At 49.8% G+C, this 22410-nt stretch overlaps 1 protein-coding gene across 1 annotated transcript in view; it reads left to right on the plus strand.

Annotated features, from left to right (window-relative positions):
- VDR (vitamin D receptor) overlaps nt 1-21813 on the plus strand; it is a 32356-nt gene extending 10543 nt beyond the window's left edge. Inside the window, exons 2-8 of the mRNA XM_029955941.1 lie at nt 226-356; nt 7713-7897; nt 8110-8230; nt 11140-11311; nt 17262-17413; nt 17631-17747; nt 19045-21813. Coding sequence (XP_029811801.1) covers nt 226-356; nt 7713-7897; nt 8110-8230; nt 11140-11311; nt 17262-17413; nt 17631-17747; nt 19045-19304 — 1138 coding nt within the window. The 3' untranslated portion in view covers nt 19305-21813. The remainder of the gene's footprint in view (nt 1-225; nt 357-7712; nt 7898-8109; nt 8231-11139; nt 11312-17261; nt 17414-17630; nt 17748-19044) is intronic.
- The last annotated feature ends 597 nt before the right edge of the window (nt 21814-22410 follow it).

The raw sequence follows: 22410 nt of genomic DNA on the forward strand, positions 1-22410 counted from the left end.
ACCGAGATGGGAGCAGAGTAGGCAATGGAAGAAGGAGGGGGAGCCTAGAGTGTGGGGAAGGGAGCCATGATCACTGAGAGACCGGGTCCCAAATCCTCCGTGGGAGACGTGGAGATCCCATGGGCCTTGCGGACAGATCTCAGTGGTCACAGCCCCTGTAGGCAGCCGGGGCCACGGCTGGAAGGTAGGTGGCACACAGGTGGCAGGTACTTTCTCCCTTGGCAGGCGAAGCATGAAGCGGAAGGCGCTGTTCACCTGTCCCTTTAACGGCGACTGCCGCATCACCAAGGACAACCGCCGCCACTGCCAGGCATGCCGGCTCAAGCGCTGTGTGGACATCGGCATGATGAAGGAGTGTGAGTGCTCAGGGTGGGGCGGCGGGGGTCAGCGCTCCGCTCGAAGCAGAAGGTTTGTGCTGCTGTTCATGCAGATTTGGCCTGAGAGGTGTGCGCGCCCTTCCCCTGGGGTAGCTGGCACCTGCTACCTGGAGCTGGAGCCCTGCGGTCGGTCAGATCAACTGGGTCGAGGCACCAAGAGGGAACCTCGAGCCTCTCCAGGGTTTGTATGTGTGTCTCAGAGGCCTGGGACAGCCCCTCCAGGCTGAGGCCTGTGAGGAGAGAGCTGCAGGGCACTGTCTTCCTGAGCCCCCGGATCAGTCCTCCTCCAAGACCTCATTGCTATTCTCTCCAACCTGCTCGATGACCCAAAGATCTTTGGACTTCGGGAGAGTGAGCTGATGAGCTTGGGGAGGGGCAGGAGTGGTGGGGAGAATAAATATGGAGAGCTCAACTGGTATCTGGCTTCTGCACCCCCCCCACCACCACCTTGCAGCCTTCCTGGCACTCTGGTCCCTGGGCAGATCTGTTGGCAGGAGCCCAGGGGAGACCAGGGGGAAAGATTCGGTGAGGGGAGGCACTGGACTCTAGGATGACCCTCTGGATTCAGGTGGAGAGAGGGGAGCATTCCTAGGACTTCCTGTCCAGCTGTGGGGTCAGAGTAGAGGACCAACAGCAAATTGGTTTGTTCTAACCCTTGGTTAAAAACAGCCCCTGGACTTTGTTTCTGAGTGTGGTACCAGTTATTTGCTAACCAGAGTAGCCATTGAATTCAGCAGCCCCTGGGAGGGGCTAGCCAGGCCCTCCCTGGCCTGGAGCCCAGGGCACTGGGCCAGCCTGGGCATGGATGCCCTCTGCACATTCAGCCCTGCTCTGGCTCTTGCTCACTCCTGTCTGCAGTCTGCATGCGGATCCCCTCCTTGGCCCCGGAACAGGGTCTGTGTCCTGCTAAGCTGCGGACCAGAGGAAGCTAAGGCGGGGTGTGAAGATCAGGCACCCCAGGAGGCCCTCCTGGCTATGGGGCTATTGCTTGGGGAGGCGGTAAGGGAGGCAGGTACAGGGAAGATGTGTATGGAACAAGGGAAGAGTCACAGGATAGGGCTTAGAGGATGGGAAGTTTCTTCCTTGATGGGAAAAAAAATGCTGTTGTTGGGGAACAGAGAGAGCGGGAAGGCCCTCATCTGGGGCCTCTTCCTTGGGCCTGGTGGGTCACAGCCCTTCACTCCTGATCCCAGCTCCCCAGTCAACACTGGCAGTTCTGGAAGAAGTTTCCAGGCTATTGTTCCTTCTTGCCCCCACGGGAGCATGCAGGCCTGGACATGCTGGTCTCTCTGAGCCCCATCCCCTGCCCCACCCGACTCCCGTGTTTATCCTGGAGCTGAGCAGGTCAAGGCTGAATGCCTCATGGGGCTTCTCACACATCAGCTTAGTGTGGCCTGCTCCGTGCGAGGCATGCAGGTAGACACAAAGCAGGGTTTGCAGCCCCTGCTCCTGCCCCCAAGGAGCACACATCTTCCACAGGGCAGGGAACCTGGGTATAAGGCTTTTGTCAACACAGAACCACCACGGTTACACCTCTGGATTCAGTAAGGCTCTGCGCCGGAGCTTCTAGTCAGCTCCAGCCTCACTGATGGTCTCTGGGGGAAGTAGGTGTTCTATCAACTTAGAATAGGAAGAACACTTGGAAATCATCTGAGACCCAGAAAGGCAAAAATTCCAGGATTGGAGTCAGAAAGCAAATCTCCATGTCGGCTTCTAGACCCCTTCTGGTCTCCAAAGAGAACTCTGCATCCATGATGATAAGTAGGTCTTGGGTACATCAAAGTGCCCTCCTGCTAGGAACATGGTGTGGTGGTGGGGGCCAGCAATCCAGAAGTGGGTGCCCACCCCTCAACCCCAACAGCTTTGAACTTCAGCCACCCCAAACACAGCCTCAGTCTTCCCCAACAGAGCCCTGTCCCCACCCTGCTATATAGCCACTATAGTCCCATACCCCTGCCCTGCTAGATGCCCAGGGCACTTGTGTCCTTGCCTTGTTGTATGCGCCATAAAGCCCTGTGTCCCCACGCTGTTATGTATCTGCCGTAGGCCCACACCCCTTCCTTGCTATGTATCCACTGTAGGCCCACACCTGTACCCTGCTATATGCCCAGTGCAGCCCTGTCTCCCCTCAATCTTAGGATGCTCTAGTGAGTGAGGCATGGGCAGGTAGAGCTGTGCTCTTGGAGTCGGGGACCTAGAGCTCCAGTTAGATGCTACACTTGATCTTAGCCAAAAGGCCGAGAAGCAATGAGCTCCAGTTAATTGGACAGCTTGAGCTAGCACTAGGCTCGTTCTAACCATTGCTCTAAGGGAGGGTCCTTCAGGAAGAACTGAAGTTCTCTGCCTCAAGTTAGCCCAGCTTAAAGAAGTCTGCCAGAGTGTCTGGGCCTAGAGCTCCCAGCTCAGAACCTGGGAGAGCCGCTTATCTATCACCTGGGCTGCTGATGGTCTTAAGGCTCAGCCTCCCAGAGACAATTTTGTGTTAACATTTGTAAAACCACAGGACAGCCCCCAGGCTCCCTATGAAGGAAGCTGCAAACGCAGGCTCCCTTCTGGCAGGGGCAGAGAAGAGGGCCCTTCCCTAGAGGCAGCTAAGGAAGGGGAAGGGGTTGGGTGTGGGAACACCTACTGAGTGCAAAATGCTGCATCAGGCATGTGCAATTTCTTATTAAATTCTCATAAGAATCCCTAAAGATGTAAATGCTTCTGTTTTCTTCATGGATGGGGAAACGCAGAGGAATTAAAATGTCATGCTTTTAAGCTAATAAGGTGGTATGGTATGGGCATTCTAACCTAGGTCTGTTTGCTTCCAAAGGCCAGGGGAGTGGGCCCCACCCTGGCACAGCCCATCAGGCACCCCCAATGGGCCAGAGCTCCCCCACTGTGCATTTCGAGGCACCTTCCAGGTGCCCAAAGGGATAGGCTCAAGAGATTGTTCCCGGCGAAGTCTCCCTTTCTCTTTCTTCAAGTCCTAGTTGACTTTATTCCTTGGAACCCATGGTTGAATTCTTATTTGTGGGTGACTCATCCTGCACAGAAACACCTATATGTTAGTTTGTTCATTGTTTCTATAGATGTGTGTCTTTCTACCCTGCGTTACCACAGCCCCTGGCACAGCGCAGGCACTCAGTAAATATGTGCTGAATGACTGAATGTTAGCTCCCCATTATGCTTATTTGTACCTCTGTATCTCCCACTGGTCTATAGCTCAGGAAGGTCTCCCAAATCTGATATTGTCCGTGTCGCTCACTTGATCCTGCTTTCAGAGTTTGACTTCCAAATGCAGTTCTAGACTTCATGAAGCAGGGAACATTCTGCATGGGAGCACCTGGTGCGAAGCCATTTTAGCACTCAGCAGGCAGCCTAGACGGAAGGCAGAAAAGCTACAGAGCAGCCATATGGGTGTCACAAAATCTATGGACACAGCTCATGTGCTTTCTTCATTGGAGAGCCCATCAAATGTTCTTCCAGAACCTGTTTGCTCTTATTCTAGGCCAATGGCTTTCAGCTCCAAACCGTGTGTCCCACATGATAGTGATGGCATTTTTAGTAGCAATTTCTTGAGAAGATGATTTTTTTAAAAAACACACGATTTCCTATGAAATTAGCAACCCCTTTAAACAGTGACCTATTTGATAAATCACAATAGCATCTGCACATATGAGAGACTTGTGGCTTATTCAGCCTCCGGACAATTTTGCCTGGAGGGAGGCCTGGGGCTTGGCAGCCCCTGTTAGAAAATGGTGGGTCTCAGAATTTCCTCCATGAGCACTGCGCCCAGGATGGCAGTGGCTATTTGATATGGTGATTGAGAGGAACAATGTCATAAGGTTAACCTTGAATCTTCTTAACCTTGTCCTTTTCAAGTAAATCATTTACAAACTTTGCTACTTTATTTATTTTTTCATACTCTTCAGATGGATGGGAACACTTTGTGTGTTCCGTGGCTGAGGACAAGAGTCCTACTGAGCAATCACAGCCAATTATAACCACAGGTGATATGGGGCAGGGGTTATAATCACGGACTCGAGAGCCTTATTGCCCAGGCCTGAATACCAGCTTCACCACATGTTAGCTGTGTGACTTTGAGCAAGGTACATAGCCTCTGGGTCTCCGTTCCCTCACCTGCAAAATGGGAATAATAGCACCTGCCTTAAGAGCTTTTTATGAGCACCCAATATACGAGTTAATATTTAAGAAGCATTAGAATAGTGCCGGCATATAGAAAATTGTGTATTTTTTGTTTATTTTTATTACCACTATTTTTTTTCTTTCATAAAACTTGATCTCCAGATTTCCAGCTCCCCAACAGTCTAGAAGTTAATTGTCAAGGGGAAGAAAGGCACGCTTCCACAGGCAGGTACTAACACAAAGAGATAACGCATAGCTTACCAGAGATGGGGAGACTGAAAGCTATATGAGGCAGCACAAGAACTCCAAATGAGGGACCCCTGGGTGGTTCAGTTGGGTAAGCCTCTGACTTTGGCTCAGGTCATGATCTTGCAGTTCATGGGTGCAAGCCCTGCATCAGGTTCTCTGCTGTCAGCACAGAGTCCGCTTTGGATCCTTAGTCCCCCTCTCTCTCTGCCCCTTCCTTCCCCACCCCCCCGCTTCAAAAATAAGTAAGCATTAAAAAAAATAAAGAACTCCAAATCAGAGCCGACTGAGTCATATAGTGCATGGACACAGCCCTGTACAATCTTGAGGTTATCAGTAATTGTTCCAAATGATGATGCCTCTGAATCATCAAAGAAAGGTCGTATGATGCTACAGGTGTTCTGTTACAAAGTATTCTGTCTTGAAAATATTTCAATCACAGTTATTTAAATTATAAAGGTAAGCTGGGCTCAGTTACCTAGTGGACTGGCATTCGATGTGTGCCATCCCAACATTTTAGGGCACATGCAGCATTGGTGCACTTCTGTCATTTCCTGAGCAAAGGACAGGAGGGAGGTACAAAAGGAGGTACAATAAGTGTAGATGTGTTGAGTTTGCAGTCTATCAGATTATGGAGTAAACACCATGGCCCAGAAGCCTCACTGAGCTAGCCTTTATGCAGAAGCCATAGGAATGGTAAGATGTGCACCACCACCCCTTAGGTAGTCTATAGTTCTAGTGAAAGAGATCTTTTTTTTCAAGTTTATTTATTTATTTTGAGAGGGGGGGAGGGGTGCAGAGAGAGTGGGAGAGAGAGAATCCCAAGCAGGCTCCAGCTGTCGGCATGGAGCCTGACTTGGGAACTGTGAGGCCATGACCTGAGCTGAGATCAAGAGTCAGATACCTGACTGGCCAAGCCACCCAGGTGCCTCTAGTGAGAGAGATCTTGAAGACATTTATTGGAGGCTGTCCTAACCATAAATACTACAGGTGCCAGTGTGGGGAGGAGACAGTAGATATACCACAAAAGCAAGAAATGAGAGCAGATCAGGGCAATCCAGAAAGGCTTTACAGTAAAAGAGGGCTATAAACGAGTGCCGAAGACAAGAAAGAACTTGCACAGCTACTAGGGACAGAAGCCCCAGCTGGACAGACATCCAGCGTAAGTGGAAATGCAGTGGCAAGAGTGAGCAAGTCATGTTCATAGGTCAGCAATCTTGACATGACTAGAACACGAGCTGTGTCCAGAGGCCCTGGGAAATGACACTGCCAAGCTAGGAAGATGTGAAATCATGGGGAATCTTGACTTTAATTTGGGCCATGGTGAGCAGGAAGAATTCAGAAAAAGTTTCTGAACAGGCGAGTGACATCATAGAATCACAAGAGACTATCAAAACACAGTCAGGCTGAGAAACACGTCCTGGGATGTCTGTGGTGTGACTGGCAGAGCACCCACCCTCAGGGGAGCAGGAAAGACCAGACACCTAATCTTGGATTCCCCAGGCTAGGGCCTTAAACCTTACCTTGAATGGAATGCTCCCTGCTCCTTCCCCTTTCACCCCACCTGACCTCGTGGAGTCTGAGCAGACACCCTCTGTGGGAGGAGGCTTGGCAGCTCTCTGGGCAGGTGAGTCAGTAACCTGGGCGTGGCCTCCTGCAGTCCTCTCTGTATGGCTTACCTCAGCTGTGGAGGGAGCTCGCCATCCTCTGCCACAGGCTTCCCTTCCTGCTGTGCCTGAAGCTCTAACTGCCCACCCTACCCTCCGCAGGCTCTCCATCACCTCCCACCAGCTTCTTTCATTCTCCCCCCACCTGAGGGGGCTGGACCAACAGGCCTTTCTTAAAACCCAGAATCCACCCACTCTGGGTTCTGTTTCCTTTCCCTGCTCTTGTGAAACTCCCCAGTTCTGTGGGCAGAAGTGCTGGCAACACAAGCATAGAGCAAGTAGCTACAGGCCAAGGGCCCCAGTGCCCACTCCTGCCGCCAGCACTCTGCAAGCCCCGGCCAGGAGGTCTGTTTGCCCGGCTGCTGTGCCAGGCATCCCTGCTCACAACCCCGCCCTCCTGGGCAGCTGCCCAGCTTGGTGAAGTGGGCACAGTCCTGGAGCCCCTGGACGGCCTGACGGTGGGGTCTCCCCTTCATCAGACACCCTGGCTGGCAGCTGAAGAGAACTGCAAATTAGAGCATCAAAGTGTTATCTCTGGGACTTCTAGAAGCCTCAAAAATGTCCTTGGGCAGAACTTTCAAGACTGGACAGGCCGGAAGAGGGGTGGTTTTGCAGGAATTCAAAGATGCAAAGTCTTTCTAGGTTGGTCAGAGATCAGATGCCCGAGTTCCATGCCTGGAAACTTGGGCGTGGGAATGGCTCCAAAGAGGGGCCTTTCGCATCTCCTCACTTCCAACACCAGGCCTGGCCACACGGTCTCACCCTTCTTCCCCCCGTGTCTCAAGATCATGGGCAGTGAAGGTGAGGGAGAAGAGACAGGAATGAGCAGCTGCTCTGTGCTAGGCAAGCATTCAGTTCTCAAAACAGCCCATCCACCAAGGTAGGCGTTATCACCGCCACCACGCTGTCACCCCACATACACATGCTCTATGGAGGCAGGAGTAACAAAGGGACCTTAGAAGAGACATGATGGAACAGGCTTCTTGGTTCGATTAATGAGATAAAAGCCCAGAGAGTTCAAACAGTTTGCCCAGAATCGTATCCTTGTTCCTGAGAACCCAGACTCGCTAATCATGCCTGGCCATCCCACCTCTCAAATCCATCTTCTCCTCTCCCATGCACCTGCCCTTTCAACATAGGAAAGCCAGTTTTCCATCTGTATGGTGCACTTGGGGTTCCCTGTGGCAGGAAGCATCCCCACCCTGTGAGCTCCAGGCGTGAGGGGAACAGCCTCTCCCATCTTGTGCTGTTAGCACCTGGAGACTTTCACATCCTCCTTCTTGCCCCCTAGTCATCCTGACGGATGAAGAGGTGCAGCGGAAGCGGGAGATGATCCTGAAGCGGAAGGAAGAGGAAGCCTTGAAGGACAGCCTGCGGCCCAAGCTCTCTGAGGAGCAGCAGCGCATCATCGCCATCCTGCTGGATGCCCACCACAAGACCTACGACCCCACCTATGCCGACTTCACCCAGTTCCGGGTACGTGTGGAGCCCGGCGTGGGGAGTGGGGGCAGAGGACCACCGGCACCCGGACCCGGCCAGGGGTGGAGGCTACTCCATCCCTCCGGCGGCACCGGGGAGGCCTCCCCCTGCCGTAGGACTTCCTCAAAGCCACTCCCGTCAGAGATTAGGGCATGGTGGGAAAGTGGCCCCCCAGTGTGAGCTTCTGATCCTCCATCTTTGCCTTCCAGCCTCCAGTTCGTGGGGACATGTGCGGAGGCAGCCATCCCTCAAGGCCCTCCTCGAGAAACACGCCCAGCCTCTCCGGGGACTCGTCTTCCACCTGTTCGGATCACTACACGGCCTCTCTCGGTGAGCCCACTGCGTGCCCCGGGGGAGCCCAGCCGTGGAGAGCCCAGAGCTTCTCAGCCCCCTGCCCTTGGCTGCGGATGGGAGGGTAGCTCTTCATACTTTGTGCCGCAGTGTCCTCAGAACAACACCCTGCCCACCCCACTGCGCTTCATTTTTTTTTTTTTTTTTTTAAACAGAAGAGGGCTAACTAGCCCAAGGGCCAGTGCTGGGGCAGAGGCCAAGCTGGGGTCTGGCTGGGCAGGGTCTGTCTGCACAGTCCCTGCTCTTTCCTACAAACAAGGCTTCTGCCCCTGCTGCCCTCCCTGGGGATAACCGTTCCTTTCAACCGTCTTTTGGGTCGGAGCCTTTTGGGGGTTCTGTGTTTTTAGTTTGTTTGTTTTTCCAGTTTTACTGAGGTATAATTGACATATATCATTGTATTAGTTTCAGGTATGCAACATAACAATTCGATACATGTATGAATTGCAAAATGATTAAAATGATTACCACAGTAAGTTTAGGTCTTCATCACCTCACATAGTCAGAGTTTTACCTCCCTTGTGGTGAGAACTTTTAAGATCTGCTCTCTTAGCAGTTTTCACATGTACAAAACAGTATCATTAACTATAGTCCTCAGAGCCTGGAGGGTGATACTTGAGTGGAAGCACATGTGGGTCCCGTTGCAGCCTCCCCTCCCCCACCCTGAGCTCTGGGGGAATCAGTAAGGTGCTGGAGGACCTGTCACCTCCAGTGCATCCTTGCTTTTCTTCTTAGGGTCCTTTTCTACCTTCTTCTTTATCATGCTGCCCCTTCCCCTCTCACCCAACCCCTCAGCCCTCTGTGTGGGTCCTGCAAAAGGGCAGGGATGGGAAAGCTCTTTCCCTCTGGGGAGCTAGAGCCCTCAGATATGGTACTTCTTTGCCCAGATCCAAAAGAGTTGGAAGGGGTCTCAGTGTAGCTGGACAAAGATAGCCATGGAGCCGGACATTGTGTCTACCCACCCAGCAGGGACAGGATGGAGGTGGTCAGGGACTAAAGAAAAGCAGTGACGATTGCACAGATCGACTGACCCGTTGAGCCTCTTGTCTTGTAGGGATTCTTCCCATGTGTTAATTTTCTCTACCCACTTGGTTGCTCTTTTCACTCACTGGCATATTTTGCACCAATGAGGATCAGTCTGCATGTTGTACATTCAGCTTTTAATAATTCCATATTATTTAGGAGTTTTGATACCCTCATAGGTTAATTGATTTGAGGTCCTCATTCCCTATCAATGGTATGTTCATTATAGCATATATTTTTTTTTTTAACATCTATTTATTTAAAGGGGTGCCTGGCTGGCTTAGAGGAGTGTGCAACACTTGATCTTGAGGTCATGAGTTTGAGCCCCATGTTGGGCATAGAGATTCCTTAATAAAAACTTAAATAAATATATAAATTTCAGACTAGTTAACATTTTAATTTTTTTTTAACATTTACTTCATTTTTGAGAGACAGAGCATGAATGGGGGGGGGAGGTCAGAAAGAGAGGGAAACACAGACTCCAAAGCAGACTCCAGGCTCTGAGCTGTCAGCACAGAGCCTGACATGGGGCTCGAACCCACAAACCGCGAGATTGCTGAAGTCATATGCTTAACCGGCTGAGCCACCCCGGTGCCCCATACTAGTTAACATTTTTTTTTAATGTTTTATTTATTTTTGATACAGAGAGAGACAGAGCATGAGAGGGGGAGGGGCAGAGAGAGGAGGAGACACAGAACCGGAAGCAGGCTCCAGGCTCTGAGCTAGCTGTCAGCACAGAGCCTGACGTGGGGCTCGAACCCACGAACATGAGATCTGACCTGAGCCGAAGTGGGAGGCTTAACCGACTGAGCCACCCAGGCGCCCCAACTAGTTAACATTTTTAAAGCAAAAGGAACACATATTCATTATAGTCATTCAGAAAATATAAGCTAAATTATATGTATACAAAATAATTACATATTTTTATATATGTAAAATCTTTAAGCCTACTACCCAAGGACAATCACTGTTAGCACTGTGATATATCTCTTTCCCATCTTTTTTTAATTTAAATGCATATGTATATTTACACAATGGTGTTATGCTATACACAATATACATAACTTGCTTTTTTTCTCCTAATAGTATATTATATCATATTTTTCTGTTATTCAATATATCTCTAGGATATCACATTTAAAGCTGATAAAGTATTCTGGGGTATGAGTGTACAATAACATAGCTAATCTAGATTGTGTCCCAGCTTTTCATTAGGATAAAAATATTTTTGTAGCTAAAAGTTTGCACTTATTCCAAATTTTTTTCCTTATGATGAATTTATGGCAGTGAATTTTACTGGTCAAGGAACATACATAATCGTAGGTGGCAGATGCCTGCTGTCCAATAGCTCTCTAGATTACTTGCATGACACCCTGTGGCACAAGGGTCACCTAATTCCCTGCACCTTTACAAACACTGGCATCAAACATATTTGTTTCTAGTTTACAGATGAAAAGTGTAGATGTTCTAAGTTGTAGATCTTTAATCACTAGTGAGGTTGAGCATTGTTTTCCATAAGTTCATTAGTTCCAGATTCATTTTTGAGTTGGTCATTAGAAATATGTGCTCTGTAAAATCGGGGCTCAAGAAAGTCTCATTTCTTGGAGCATCTCTGATCTTTGATTTCATTGCCTTACTCTGCCTGAAAGTTTTTTTTCTTCAAGTTTCTTTTCCAAGTTCCTAGGATTCCCAAGGGGAATTCTAGAGGGAAGCCTGGGCTGAAGCGTGACCTTGGAAAGAGGCAGTCACTATGGGATTCCTGGCTAGCCCTGCTGCTAGGGCACAGGAGGTCCTCACAAGGCCAAGTAGGAGGGTGTCTGGCTCAAGTAACCCTAAGTAGCTCTTTCTCTTTCCTCATCCTTCCTCAGATGTGATGGAGTCGACCAGCTTCCCCAATCTGGATCTGAGGGAAGAAGACTCAGATGACCCTTCTGTGACCCTGGACCTGTCCCAGCTCTCCATGCTGCCCCACCTGGCTGACCTGGTCAGTTACAGCATCCAAAAGGTCATCGGCTTTGCCAAGATGATTCCAGGGTTCAGGTAAAAAGAGTCAGAATCCTAGACTGAGCTATAAGAAGTCATAGAGGTCAATCCACTGATTCCTAGAAGAGAGACTCAGACCCTATCCTAGACCTCCTGTATCAGGACCTCTGGGAAGTACAGCCCATCTGGCATCACTCAGCAGGCCAGCGCTGGACAGCTTTCCATACCCCACAGTTTCTGGATGACAGAACAGAAGTCCAGAGATGGTCAGTGGCCAGCCAAGATCATTTTCTAGTATTAGAACCAGTATGTGTCAGAGCCATGGTCTAGAATTCCAAGTGCACTGCCATGTCCACTCCAGCTGGCTTGAGTCTAACTCTCATGTTAACCCTTTAAATTAAACCTCCGTTAATTCTTCACGCCCAATGCTGACACCCAAATGAAGCCATAGAGAGGAGAAAGGGTTGGGCAAGGAGACTTGTGAAATAATTTCTGGATCCCAGAGGGAGAAAGTTTTCCTGGCACACATGACTTGGGCCTCCTTCACCCAAATTTCCAAGAAAAGGCCTTTTCCTAACCATAACTGAGACCTTTTGCCAAAACAGCTAGGTCTGAGGAGTTCTACTGGAGTAAAGATCCTCTGTTACAGATTCATTGATACAAATTTCATTCATTCAACTGTTTTATTGTTTTGGTAATAATGGTACATATACTTATATTTCAATGGCTGTGCAGTATTAAATATTCTTAAAATAATGGAGCGTTGACACTTTCAGTAGAATGTGGGGAGCTGGTTATATCTATATTGACATATGATTTATATCATTTAGAGCATTGCCATGCAATACATATACAATGTGGTGGAGAGAAAGAAAGAGATCACCAGCAAATACTATGAGTATCAGTTCCAGGATCAATAATTGCAATTGCAGCAGAAGGGGCCTTGGATGCTCTCTAGACGCCAATGCTCAGATTCAGTGCTGCAATTCTGGGAGCCCAGAATTATTTGACGTTGGCAAGCTCTGGATGGAAACTAATGTGACATGCGATTCATTGTTTTGGGAATCTCTCCGCCATGCAAAGGTGCCATCGGCTACTTGTCTAAATGACTATATTGCCAGCTAGATGGTGATAATTCACAGAGCCAAAGACGGTTCTTCCCAGTTTGTATCGGCCCTGAGACAGCTGGCTCTGTGTTATTTTATGCCACTAGGCAACTCAGATACCAGGGGCCCTCCTATGCTCTTCCCTGGGAAGGAATGTGAAAATTGTAAAGAGAAAAGCATTAAATGCCCTTAATGCAAGGAGACACCCTTGAGACATCCTTACTGCATTGCACATTTTGGTTGCTGAACAATCAAGGGCCACTGTGGCATCTGGCAGGAATGAACTGCCAAGTGTCACCTGTGAGCTGCACTGGGCCTGGGATTTACCCTCCAGAGGCTTTCCTTGGAACTGACAGCACATTCCACTTCCTGGGAGTTCCAGCTCCCTCCTACACGCTTCAAGGTAGTGTTTGCAAACTCTCTCTGTTCCAGAGTCTTGTTTTGTATAAACAGCTAGAGACAAAGGCACTTCAAGGTGCCGATGTGTACATGGTAGCACCTGGCTTCCACCCTGGTTCCAGGAAGCCGTGTGCACAGTACTCCTCTTTCCTAGGCTGGCGGGGAGCTGGAGAAGAGTACCCTTGAAGGTCAATGCTCACGCTTGCTGATTCTGAGTGGTGGCTGGGGTTGCACACATGGGGAAACTATCCTAAAAAAAAAAAAAAAGCCATCCATTGAACCAGATGACCCCAATGCAGCCCCTTGCAGTAAGCAACCCAAGCCCCCATTTTACCCCCATGCCCTTGACCTCCATCCCTTACTCTTGCCACATATGTCCTGACACAAATAGCATGACCCGCCCCTTGATGTCTTTCTCCAAGAATGAGTTGAAGTCCGCCCCCGTCTTTCCATATCCAGGCTCATTTTCCAGAGTTCCCTAGTCTAGCCCTGCATTCATGGCCACAGTAAGGTATGGAGGAGCAGACATTGAATCAACCCAGCTATTGATCCAAATTCAGTTACATTGATCCTACACCTGCTTGGGTTGGCTTCTCTCTTCAGACTGACTTAAGAAATCTCAGCATGAGGGGCACCTGGGGGCTCAGGCAATTGAGCATCCGACTCTTGATTTCCACCCAGGTCATGATCTCATGGTACATAAGTTCAAGCCCCAAGTTGATTTCTCTGCTGAGATCATGGAACCTGTTTGGGATTCTCTCTCTTTGTGTCTCTCTGCCTCTCCCTCCCCCTCTCAAAATAAATAAATTAAAAAAAAAAAGAAATCTCAGAATGGAAGGTGTTCCAATAAAAATGGAGCAGGCCTTGGCAAGAACTCTGAGGGCAAGGAGGAGGGTCACTGATGTGGATACTCCCAGACTTTGGTGGGACCCAGGTGGGTCTCTAGCTTGCTGCTTTCTGTGCTTAAGGGATTCCTTTTTCCCAAGAAGTGAGAGAACTATGGCTACATCCTGGTGGCTTTGATCCTGTTGCCTGTAGGCAGGGGTGGAGGGTGTGGGGAGGGCAGAGTGAGACTTCTGTGTGGGTAAGTGCAGGGGGATGGAGGGGCCAGGCTGAGACTCCAGTGCAGACTTGTGACCAAAGTGGGGTGGGGACTGAATGGGTGTGCAGAGTGCAAAGTGCACTGTGATGTGGCCTTGGCCATGCTCCTGCTTCTCACCTCCACTCCCTCAGCCTCTCTGTCTGCACCCCACAAACCTCCCTCCCTCAGCACTTCAAAAGCAAGGCATGGAGGAAGTGGTATCAGGAGCAGCATCCAAATGTCCAGGAGCCATCTTGGATCTGAGAGCCAAGGATCTGAGAGCCATCTTGGATCTGAGAGCCAAGGCCAGGTTTCATTGCCAAGAGGTATAAGAGGGACCAGGCCAAACCAGCTGGGACCCAGCCTTCTGGGCAAAAAGCCTTTGACCTCACTGTCATTTCTATTCCCAGGGGATCCTTCCTGGGTCAAAGGCCTGGGGTCATAGTGCATCCCTCTTCCTATGCCCTCTGTTCTGTATTCCTTGTTCATCTCTGTAACAAATAGCTTTCTTCCTGTGAGGGATACAGGTTGACTAGAACATAGTTCCTAGCCTTCGGGGTTCAGTGTCTGATGGAAGAGATAGACGCTGAGACAATTGCTGTGCAGAGATAAGAGACAAGATACGCCTGCTGGAGATGCTGTGGGAATGCAAGCAGGGAGGGGCCGGGCTCTGCCCGGGGTGGGAAAGATGAGACAGCAGGTCTCCAGAGCACCTTGAAGGTGCCCAGAAGTGGCCAGCCACTGGTGTGAAAACTGATCCGGGTATACATATGACACAGGTCAGGAGAGGAGAGAGCAGAAACGAGATCTCTTAATGATTTCCCCTTTATTTCCATCTGTATTCCACCCACCACCATCCCCACTTCTGGCTATGAATCACACTTAGCAAGTCCCTGGATTTCTAGGCTGTAATTTGAGGTTGTTGTAGGTTTGCTTTCATAGAAGCAGTGTGCCTCGATGACAATAGGCAGGGTGCCACCAAACTCTCTCTGGCAAGACTTATATGGGAAGTTTGTTCACTTCTGGCCATCTATTTCGAGTGGGCCGTTGAACAAAAGGTTATGTACAAAAAAATGTGCCTCACAGAATTACTGTTAATAGCAAAAATTAGAAGCAACAAAAATGTCCAAAAAACAGGTGGATGGGAGACCAATTAAATAAATTGTAGTATGTTGATAACATATAATCTTATGCAACTCATTATGAACTGGGCTACAGAAATGCTCGTGGTATAGGAAATGGGACACAGAATTACTATGAACTCAAGTATGTTTTAAAAAGAGATATTTGCAGGGGCACCTGGGTGGCTCCATCAGTTAAGCATCTGACTCTTGATTTTGGCTCAGGTCATGATCTCACAGTGGGTGGGATTGAGCCCTGAGTTGGGCTCTGTACTGACAATGTGGAGCCTGCTTGGGATTCTCTCTCTCCCTCTCTCTGCCCCTTCCCAGCTCGTGCATGCTCTCTCTCTCTCTTAAAATATATAAATAAACATTAAAAAAATAAAAATAAGTAAAAAGAGATATCTTCATAAAAAGAAGATAGGAAGGAAATACACCAAAATGGTCATTGTGGTTATAGAACAATTTTTACTCACTTTGATATTTTTCCTGTACTTTCCAAGATTTAATCCTGAGCATCTTTTATTGTCTCATGAGTTAAAACCAAAATGAGACTTTAGTTTTTATTTCCAAACTGTGGGTGGAGCATCAAGAGAAAAGTGACAAGGATGGTGAGATGCCTAGACTCCATGTCATCGTGGCTGTCTGTCCTGGAGAAGACACAGGGGCACAGACTAACTTTCCTTACATAGTTAAAGGAAGTCCCATGCCTAATGGAGAGGTCCAGTTCTGTGTTCCTTGAGAGGACAGAACTACAAGCTATGGATGAGGGTGTCCTGCTGTGGGTATAGCTCCAGAGAGGAAGAAGCTATTAACCCAGGAGCTAACAACCTATGGCTGTATCCAGAGACCATGAGCTCCCTGACCCTGGAAGGATCCTGCATCTGTCAGGAATGCTGAAGAACAAACTGGATCACACAGGCTCCACGAGGGGTCTTCCAACTCTAGCACCTTGAGATTTTTTTTTCAATGCAGACCCTTTGCAGCCATCCTAACCATCATCTATCACCTGTTGATGTAGAACTCTCATCAGTTAACATCTGCTTCCCACTTTTCCACATACCAGAGCATAGCCAGGGAGAGATGACCACCTTCTCACAAGATATCTAGGTGGAAATATACAGTCAGGAAGAGAAAAGGGGGGAAAACTGAAAGCAAATTGGTTTGTGGGTGCTGCTTTTTCCTTGTCATTGTTCAGGCAAGCCCAGCTCATGATTCAGAATAGTAGAACCAGTCATTGGCCTCTTACTCATCAGTATGTAAATACGTGACCTTCTTGTTGTGCTCAGAGCTCAATAATCATGGTGTGGGCAATGCTAAGGTAGTTGGGAAGTGGTGCTCGCCCTCAAGTAGCTTGTGGGTGAGAACCACACACAAACATATGAAGAGCAGAGCTGAAGTGGAAAGAGCAAAGTAGGAGCATACGCTGCAGGCAGTGAAGAAATGGCTCTAATGCTTCTGAAGGTAACCAGGGGGTGGAGAGCACTGAGGGAGACCTCACCAGGTTCAAAGTCAGGATGATGAGGTGGAGCAGTAAAAGAAGTTTATTATTGCTGGAGCTGTCCCACGCCCGAAGGCAAGGTGGCATGAGAACACACAACATTGAATGTGGAGTAGACTGAAGTCGCTAGAATGGAGGGTTGCAGTTTGTGAAGGGAGGAGGGCTGGAAAGATGGGTTGGAGCCAAGTGATGGAGTATGGGCTTGATCCTGAGGGGGTTGAGAAGTAATGAGGTGCACAGGCACACTGGTGGTATTTCCCTGCAGCAGCAATAAGAAACATGGAATGAGAAGGACTTGATTCTAGAGTTCTGATAAGAGGCAACTGAAAAAGATAATGGAGTTCTGAACCAGAGCAGTCCTGGTGGTAATGGGAAGGAAGTCAAAGGCTCAAGAGACTGAGTTGGCTGAGCTTTACTTTTGAGAAGGACCAGAGGACATAAGTAACGTTGAAGATGACCATGGCCACACACCTCCTCAGACCTCCACATTCATGCTCTAACCCTCACAGCTTCGTCATAGCTCTGGCTGCATAGGCCTGGGAGGCACTGGTGCATCGCTGGGTTCTCTTGCCTTAGGAACTGAGCTAATTTACTTTCAGCTTTGGTGAACAAACACTGGCTTGAGTTGTTCTCCCTCAAGAGACAGTTTTTTTTCTTTCCAATCAGGCTACAGGCTCCTCAATGAAGGACCCAGGGCACATGTGGGTCACCTGGCAGGCACCCGTCAAAACACTACACTGATTTGCATGGCTTGAAGTCCTTGACCAGTAACCTGACTCCTTCCTGCCCTCCCTGGCAGAGACCTCACTTCTGAGGACCAGATTGTGCTGCTGAAGTCAAGTGCCATCGAGGTCATCATGTTGCGCTCTAACCAGTCCTTCGTCATGGATGACATGTCCTGGACTTGTGGCAGCCAGGACTATAAGTACCGCATCAGTGATGTGACCAAAGGTACATTCGGGCTCTGCCTCTACCGTCTCCAGTTCCCAGACTCTGGCTCTGCCCTTCCTGGGGTCATGAGCCCTGATCAGGCACATGAGAGGGCGCTAGGCAGCAACAGGGAGAGAAGGGTAAGAGGCAGGCCTAGTCTGGGTTGGGGGTGGGGTAGGGTGGTTTGGGTGGGTGGCTCCTCAGCTCTGCCCACAGAATCCGACCATCTCTCTCATAGCTGGACACAGCCTGGAGCTGATTGAGCCCCTCATCAAGTTCCAGGTGGGGCTGAAGAAGCTGAACTTGCATGAGGAGGAGCATGTCCTGCTCATGGCCATCTGCATTGTCTCCCCAGGTATGGGGCCCAGCAGTGGGGAGCTCAGGAACCTGGGAATTGGGGATAGGAAGTACTGAGCCCTGCTGAGGGCCAGCAGGGCAGTCTGGAGGGAGGAGTGAGCAGAAGGAGAGACAGATGAGGAAATGCCCACTTTACACAGACCATACAATGTGTGTATATTAAGGGGTCCGTTACTGCCCTGGGCCCTGAGACCATAGGTGATTCACAAGTGGGACTCTGAGGAATGATATAGATGGGTTTTCTCAGGTAACAGGCAGGTCTGAATATTCCCAATACACAGGTTCTGCTTTTGTGTGAATTGGACTGAACTTTGCAGACCTACTTGAAATCCTCTGTGGGGTTGGGTACAAAAACTTGGAGCTTATAGATGCTTCTGCCTAGAAAGTTTACCTGCCTGATATTGAAGGCAGTGTGCTGTGGCCCGTGAGCTTTTCTGTTTGTTGTGGTGGGTAAAGAGAGAGAGGCTGAGGAAGAGGCATTGTGGTCCTGGGGATATTATATTGGTGATGAGACCAGGCTGCCTTGGTCTGGACTAGGTTGAGGGAACAAGCAAGTGGCCTCTGCTCAGAGATGGGCTGGGGACCCACGGACATGGCTTCCCTTCTCCCTGCCCACCCAGCATTCACTCACTCACTCACTCACTCATTCATTCATACGCTCAGCAATGATTGAGCACCTGCTAGGTACCAGACACTGTGCTGGGCATAGGGATTCAGCAGCCAGCAGGACACAGATTTCTCTTCCATGAAGTGAGGGAGGAGATTAAACAATTAGTATTCAATGATTAATCTTAATGTGATGAAAGTTTAAAAAATAAATGTGTGATACTTTAGCAGGGCATAATAGAAGGAGAGAACTTGATGTTGTCTAGGGCATGGAGGTAAGGGGTCATTACTAGAAATGGCCTTCTTGAGGAAAACCTGAAGAATCAGTAAAGAGCCAAAGATACAAGAGCTAAGTTCCAGGCAGAGGGAACACAAACGCGAAGTCTGGAAGCCAGAGAGCTTGACACATCAGGATACTGATGGAAAAATGGAGCGTAAAGATGGAGGGAGAGAGTTGAGCTGAAGATGGGGCCAGATGGGACTGGAACTTGATCCTAAATGCAACAGGAAGTGATTGAGAGGCTTTAGGGAGGATCATGGTATCCCAGGTCAGCAGCCATACAGGAGTGACCTAAGAGGATGCTAAGTTTGGGTGTCTGTCTGGACATAGGGGTAGTGGAGAGACTGAATATTACGGGACCTGGCTCAGAGCTCCCATGCCTTCTCCCCCTGTCTCCCTGTGCTCACAGACCGTCCCGGCGTGCAGGATGCTGCGCTGGTTGAGGCCATCCAGGACCGCCTGTCCAACACATTGCAGACTTACATCCGCTGCCGCCACCCACCCCCCGGTAGCCACCTGCTCTATGCCAAGATGATCCAGAAGCTGGCTGACCTGCGTAGCCTCAATGAGGAGCACTCCAAGCAGTACCGCTGCCTCTCCTTCCAGCCTGAGTGCAGCATGAAGCTCACACCGCTGGTGCTGGAGGTGTTTGGCAACGAGATTTCCTGACTAGGGTGGCCAGCAGGGGAATCCAGGTGGGGCTGCTCCTCTGGGGCCCTGTGCCCTGGCCTGGGGCAAGCTGCTGCCTGGCAGCCCTTCCCACCCCGTCTGGAGTTCAGCCCCTCCTCCCCCACCTCCCCTCCCTCCCCAGCCACTCGTGTCTCCTGCCCAACCTAACATGAGGTCTCCCTTTCCTGAGGACCATAGGCTGCCCCAGACCCTTGGGACCTCAGTGGTGAGGAGTTGCTGTTTATTTGACAAAGAAACTCAAATGAGGGCAGAAGACAGAGGCTGGAGGTGGAACCTTGCCCAGGGATGTCCCTACTGCTCCAAAAGTGGCTGCTGGCCAATGCCAAGGGGTCAGTCGGGCAGGAGCAACACACCCATTCCTCAGGGACAGAGATACCTGTACCTCCCCCCACTCCAGGCCCCCACGTCCAGAGCCTAGTGGGGGTTCCCTTCCCCCTGCCACACCCACGGTACATAAATAGCCCCCACCCTCACCCCCATCTCAGCCTACTGCCAGTCTGGGCTGTTTTGTCCTGGGCAGTGTGCCATGGTGGGGGCTTCTCCCTTTGCCATCCCCCCTGGCCTGTCCAGGACACTCACTGCCAAGGATGACCAAAAACAAGGTGACAAAGGTCACAACCTCCCCTACTCCTCTCTGTTGGCCAAAGGGCACTTGTCTGACACTTCAATGCCCACCTTCATCCCATTGCTATGGTAACAATCTCCCTGGAAGTAACCATGTTACAATGGGCTTTCTCCTCATGGCAGGGGCCCACCAGCCCAGAGCTCACCTGCTGAGATGCCCAAGGAGAGAGAGAGCAGGGCCCAGGAGGTAGGGGACAAGCAAACTCAGCCTCATGGGAGGGTAGTAGATAGTGGCCACAGCTGTCCTTGTCTTCAAGCCCATGGCTCCTTGACCTAGATCTAACAGGTTGGTCAAGTCGAGAGCTTTCCTTCCACTGATCCATGTGGCAAGGCTGAGATGTCCCCAGGGTGCAGAGAAGTACCTAGCAGCATCCTTATCCTCACCCTGCCAGTGCCTTACCTCCCACCCAGGAGAGAGAACCAGAAGCCATGGGTGCTGGAGGAGCCTCACCAAGGATGGTCAAGTGGGATGCAGAGATGGGGGCACCTTTCCAAATACTGCGTGGTCTGGAGAAGCAGTACCCCTCTGCTAGCCAGTGGGGCTATTCTTTTCCACCTGGAAGAGAAGAACCCACAGACAGACCCCAAGAGCTCAGACCACACTCTCCCCCCACCTATCTGGGTATAGTTCCAAGGCTGCCATCCCCCAGAGACCCAAAAGCTGTGTTCCAACACCTCGCTGTGGGAGGATGGAGAGCCAGCTGGCAGCTGGGACTAGGCAGAGGGAACACCTAGGGGTGGGGTCATGTGGGGCTGGTTCCCTTCTTATTCTCACTCCACCACCCCCCCCAAATCCGGAAGGGGTGGGGGAGCCTAACTTCCAACCCCATTTTCCCTTCCAGAGCTAGCCCAGCCCAGGAGGTGGGGGCTCTTGTTCTGTTTACTCTGGGTGGGGTCCCTGGATGCATGAGTTGTAAGGGTGTGAGACCACTGCAGACAGGATTCTTCCAGGAGTCAGAGAGGGTCCCTCGGATCATTGCTTGAGTTTGGGGAGCACAGCCACATTTGAGGTCTCAATGGTGGGGGGGGGTAACTCTTGTCAGTCAATGCTGCCTCTGTCCTCTGTTGTTCTCTGAGAGCCTGGGAGCAATCAGACTTACAGTTGCGAGCACCATCATGTCCAGCAGACCCAGTGTTTCTTCCAGTGGAGAAACATCTGACAGCCACATTTCTTACCCCACAATACCATCTGTATGGCCAAGTCTGACATTTATTAGCTGAGTGGCTTCCAGAATCAGACTCCATTTTGTACTACATTTGAATGTAGCTAGTAGTACACACCACTGATTAGAAGATATTTTGGGGAGAAACGCTTAACCTTGTAAAATTTCTATACACCTATTATTGGTATTGTCCTTGCTGTTATTTTACAAATTAGGGAGAGAGCCTTGTTTGATTCTGCAGAAGACATTGGTCTAACATGCTAGTCAGTGGGAAAAAAAAGGCTTAAAATTTACTACACTAGTTCAACTCCCTTGCTAAGGAAAATGGACATTTAGAAGGAAGTGTGGCCAGCCAAGCTTAGACAGCTAGTTAGGGTTCCAGAGCTGGCCTGGACTGTGGACCCCCCACCCAGGGCTCTATTCACAAACCACACTGAAGCTCAGAGCCCTAAAGGCTGACCTGGTCCCTTAGGAGAAGGTCTGGATTTTAGACAGCAAACCTAGATCCTGGACCCCTGCCTTCCTTCCTTGAGTTGTCACCCTGCTGATCCATCAGGAGGAGGATGAGGAGGGACACCTCAACTTGTGTCTCAATGTGAATCAGACCCCCCACCCCTAATGTGGCCCTGGCCCGATGGGGTCTCTGCCTCAGCTCTGTATAATACTGTTGCCATATCAATAAAGTGCATTTGTCTTTGTAATGCCTCTACCTTCCCAGTTCTCCCTCTCCCCCTGCCTTCTCCAGGGCACCCGACCAGACACCGTGAAAATGCCAGACCCTCATCCCTGGAGCCCACAGCACCAGCTCACTACCAAAAGGAAGTCTAGGAGTAGGGGAAGAAAAGACTGGAGGAAAAGTGAGGCTTCACAGGATTTAATTGGGAGAAAATATTATCACCTACTGTTTTAGAATATGAGAATGAAGGTAGACATTTATAGATCTAAAACATTTAAAGTATATTATTGGAAATGCTGGGAAGTGGGCACCAGAATGCCAAAGACACAAGATTCTGGGAGATGGGAAAATCCTGCTGGCTATCTGGAAGCAAGTTGAAGAATCCAAGGGAGGCCAACAGAGAAGCGTGGAATGTAAGACCGATCTGGTGCGAGGAATTAAGGAGCAAAAGAAGAGTTTAAAGAGTGCCTCTTGAGTGATTTCCAAGGCAGTTACAATTTACCAGAAATTTGTCAAATAAACCAATGAAGAAAGTTTTGCCTATGGGAATACAATGGCTTATACTTACACACCACTTACTTTGTGGCAAGAACTACTGTAAATAAATGCCTTATGCAAAATA

Source organism: Suricata suricatta, chromosome 10, assembly GCF_006229205.1.
Source record: "Suricata suricatta isolate VVHF042 chromosome 10, meerkat_22Aug2017_6uvM2_HiC, whole genome shotgun sequence".
Taxonomy (NCBI): domain Eukaryota; kingdom Metazoa; phylum Chordata; class Mammalia; order Carnivora; family Herpestidae; genus Suricata; species Suricata suricatta.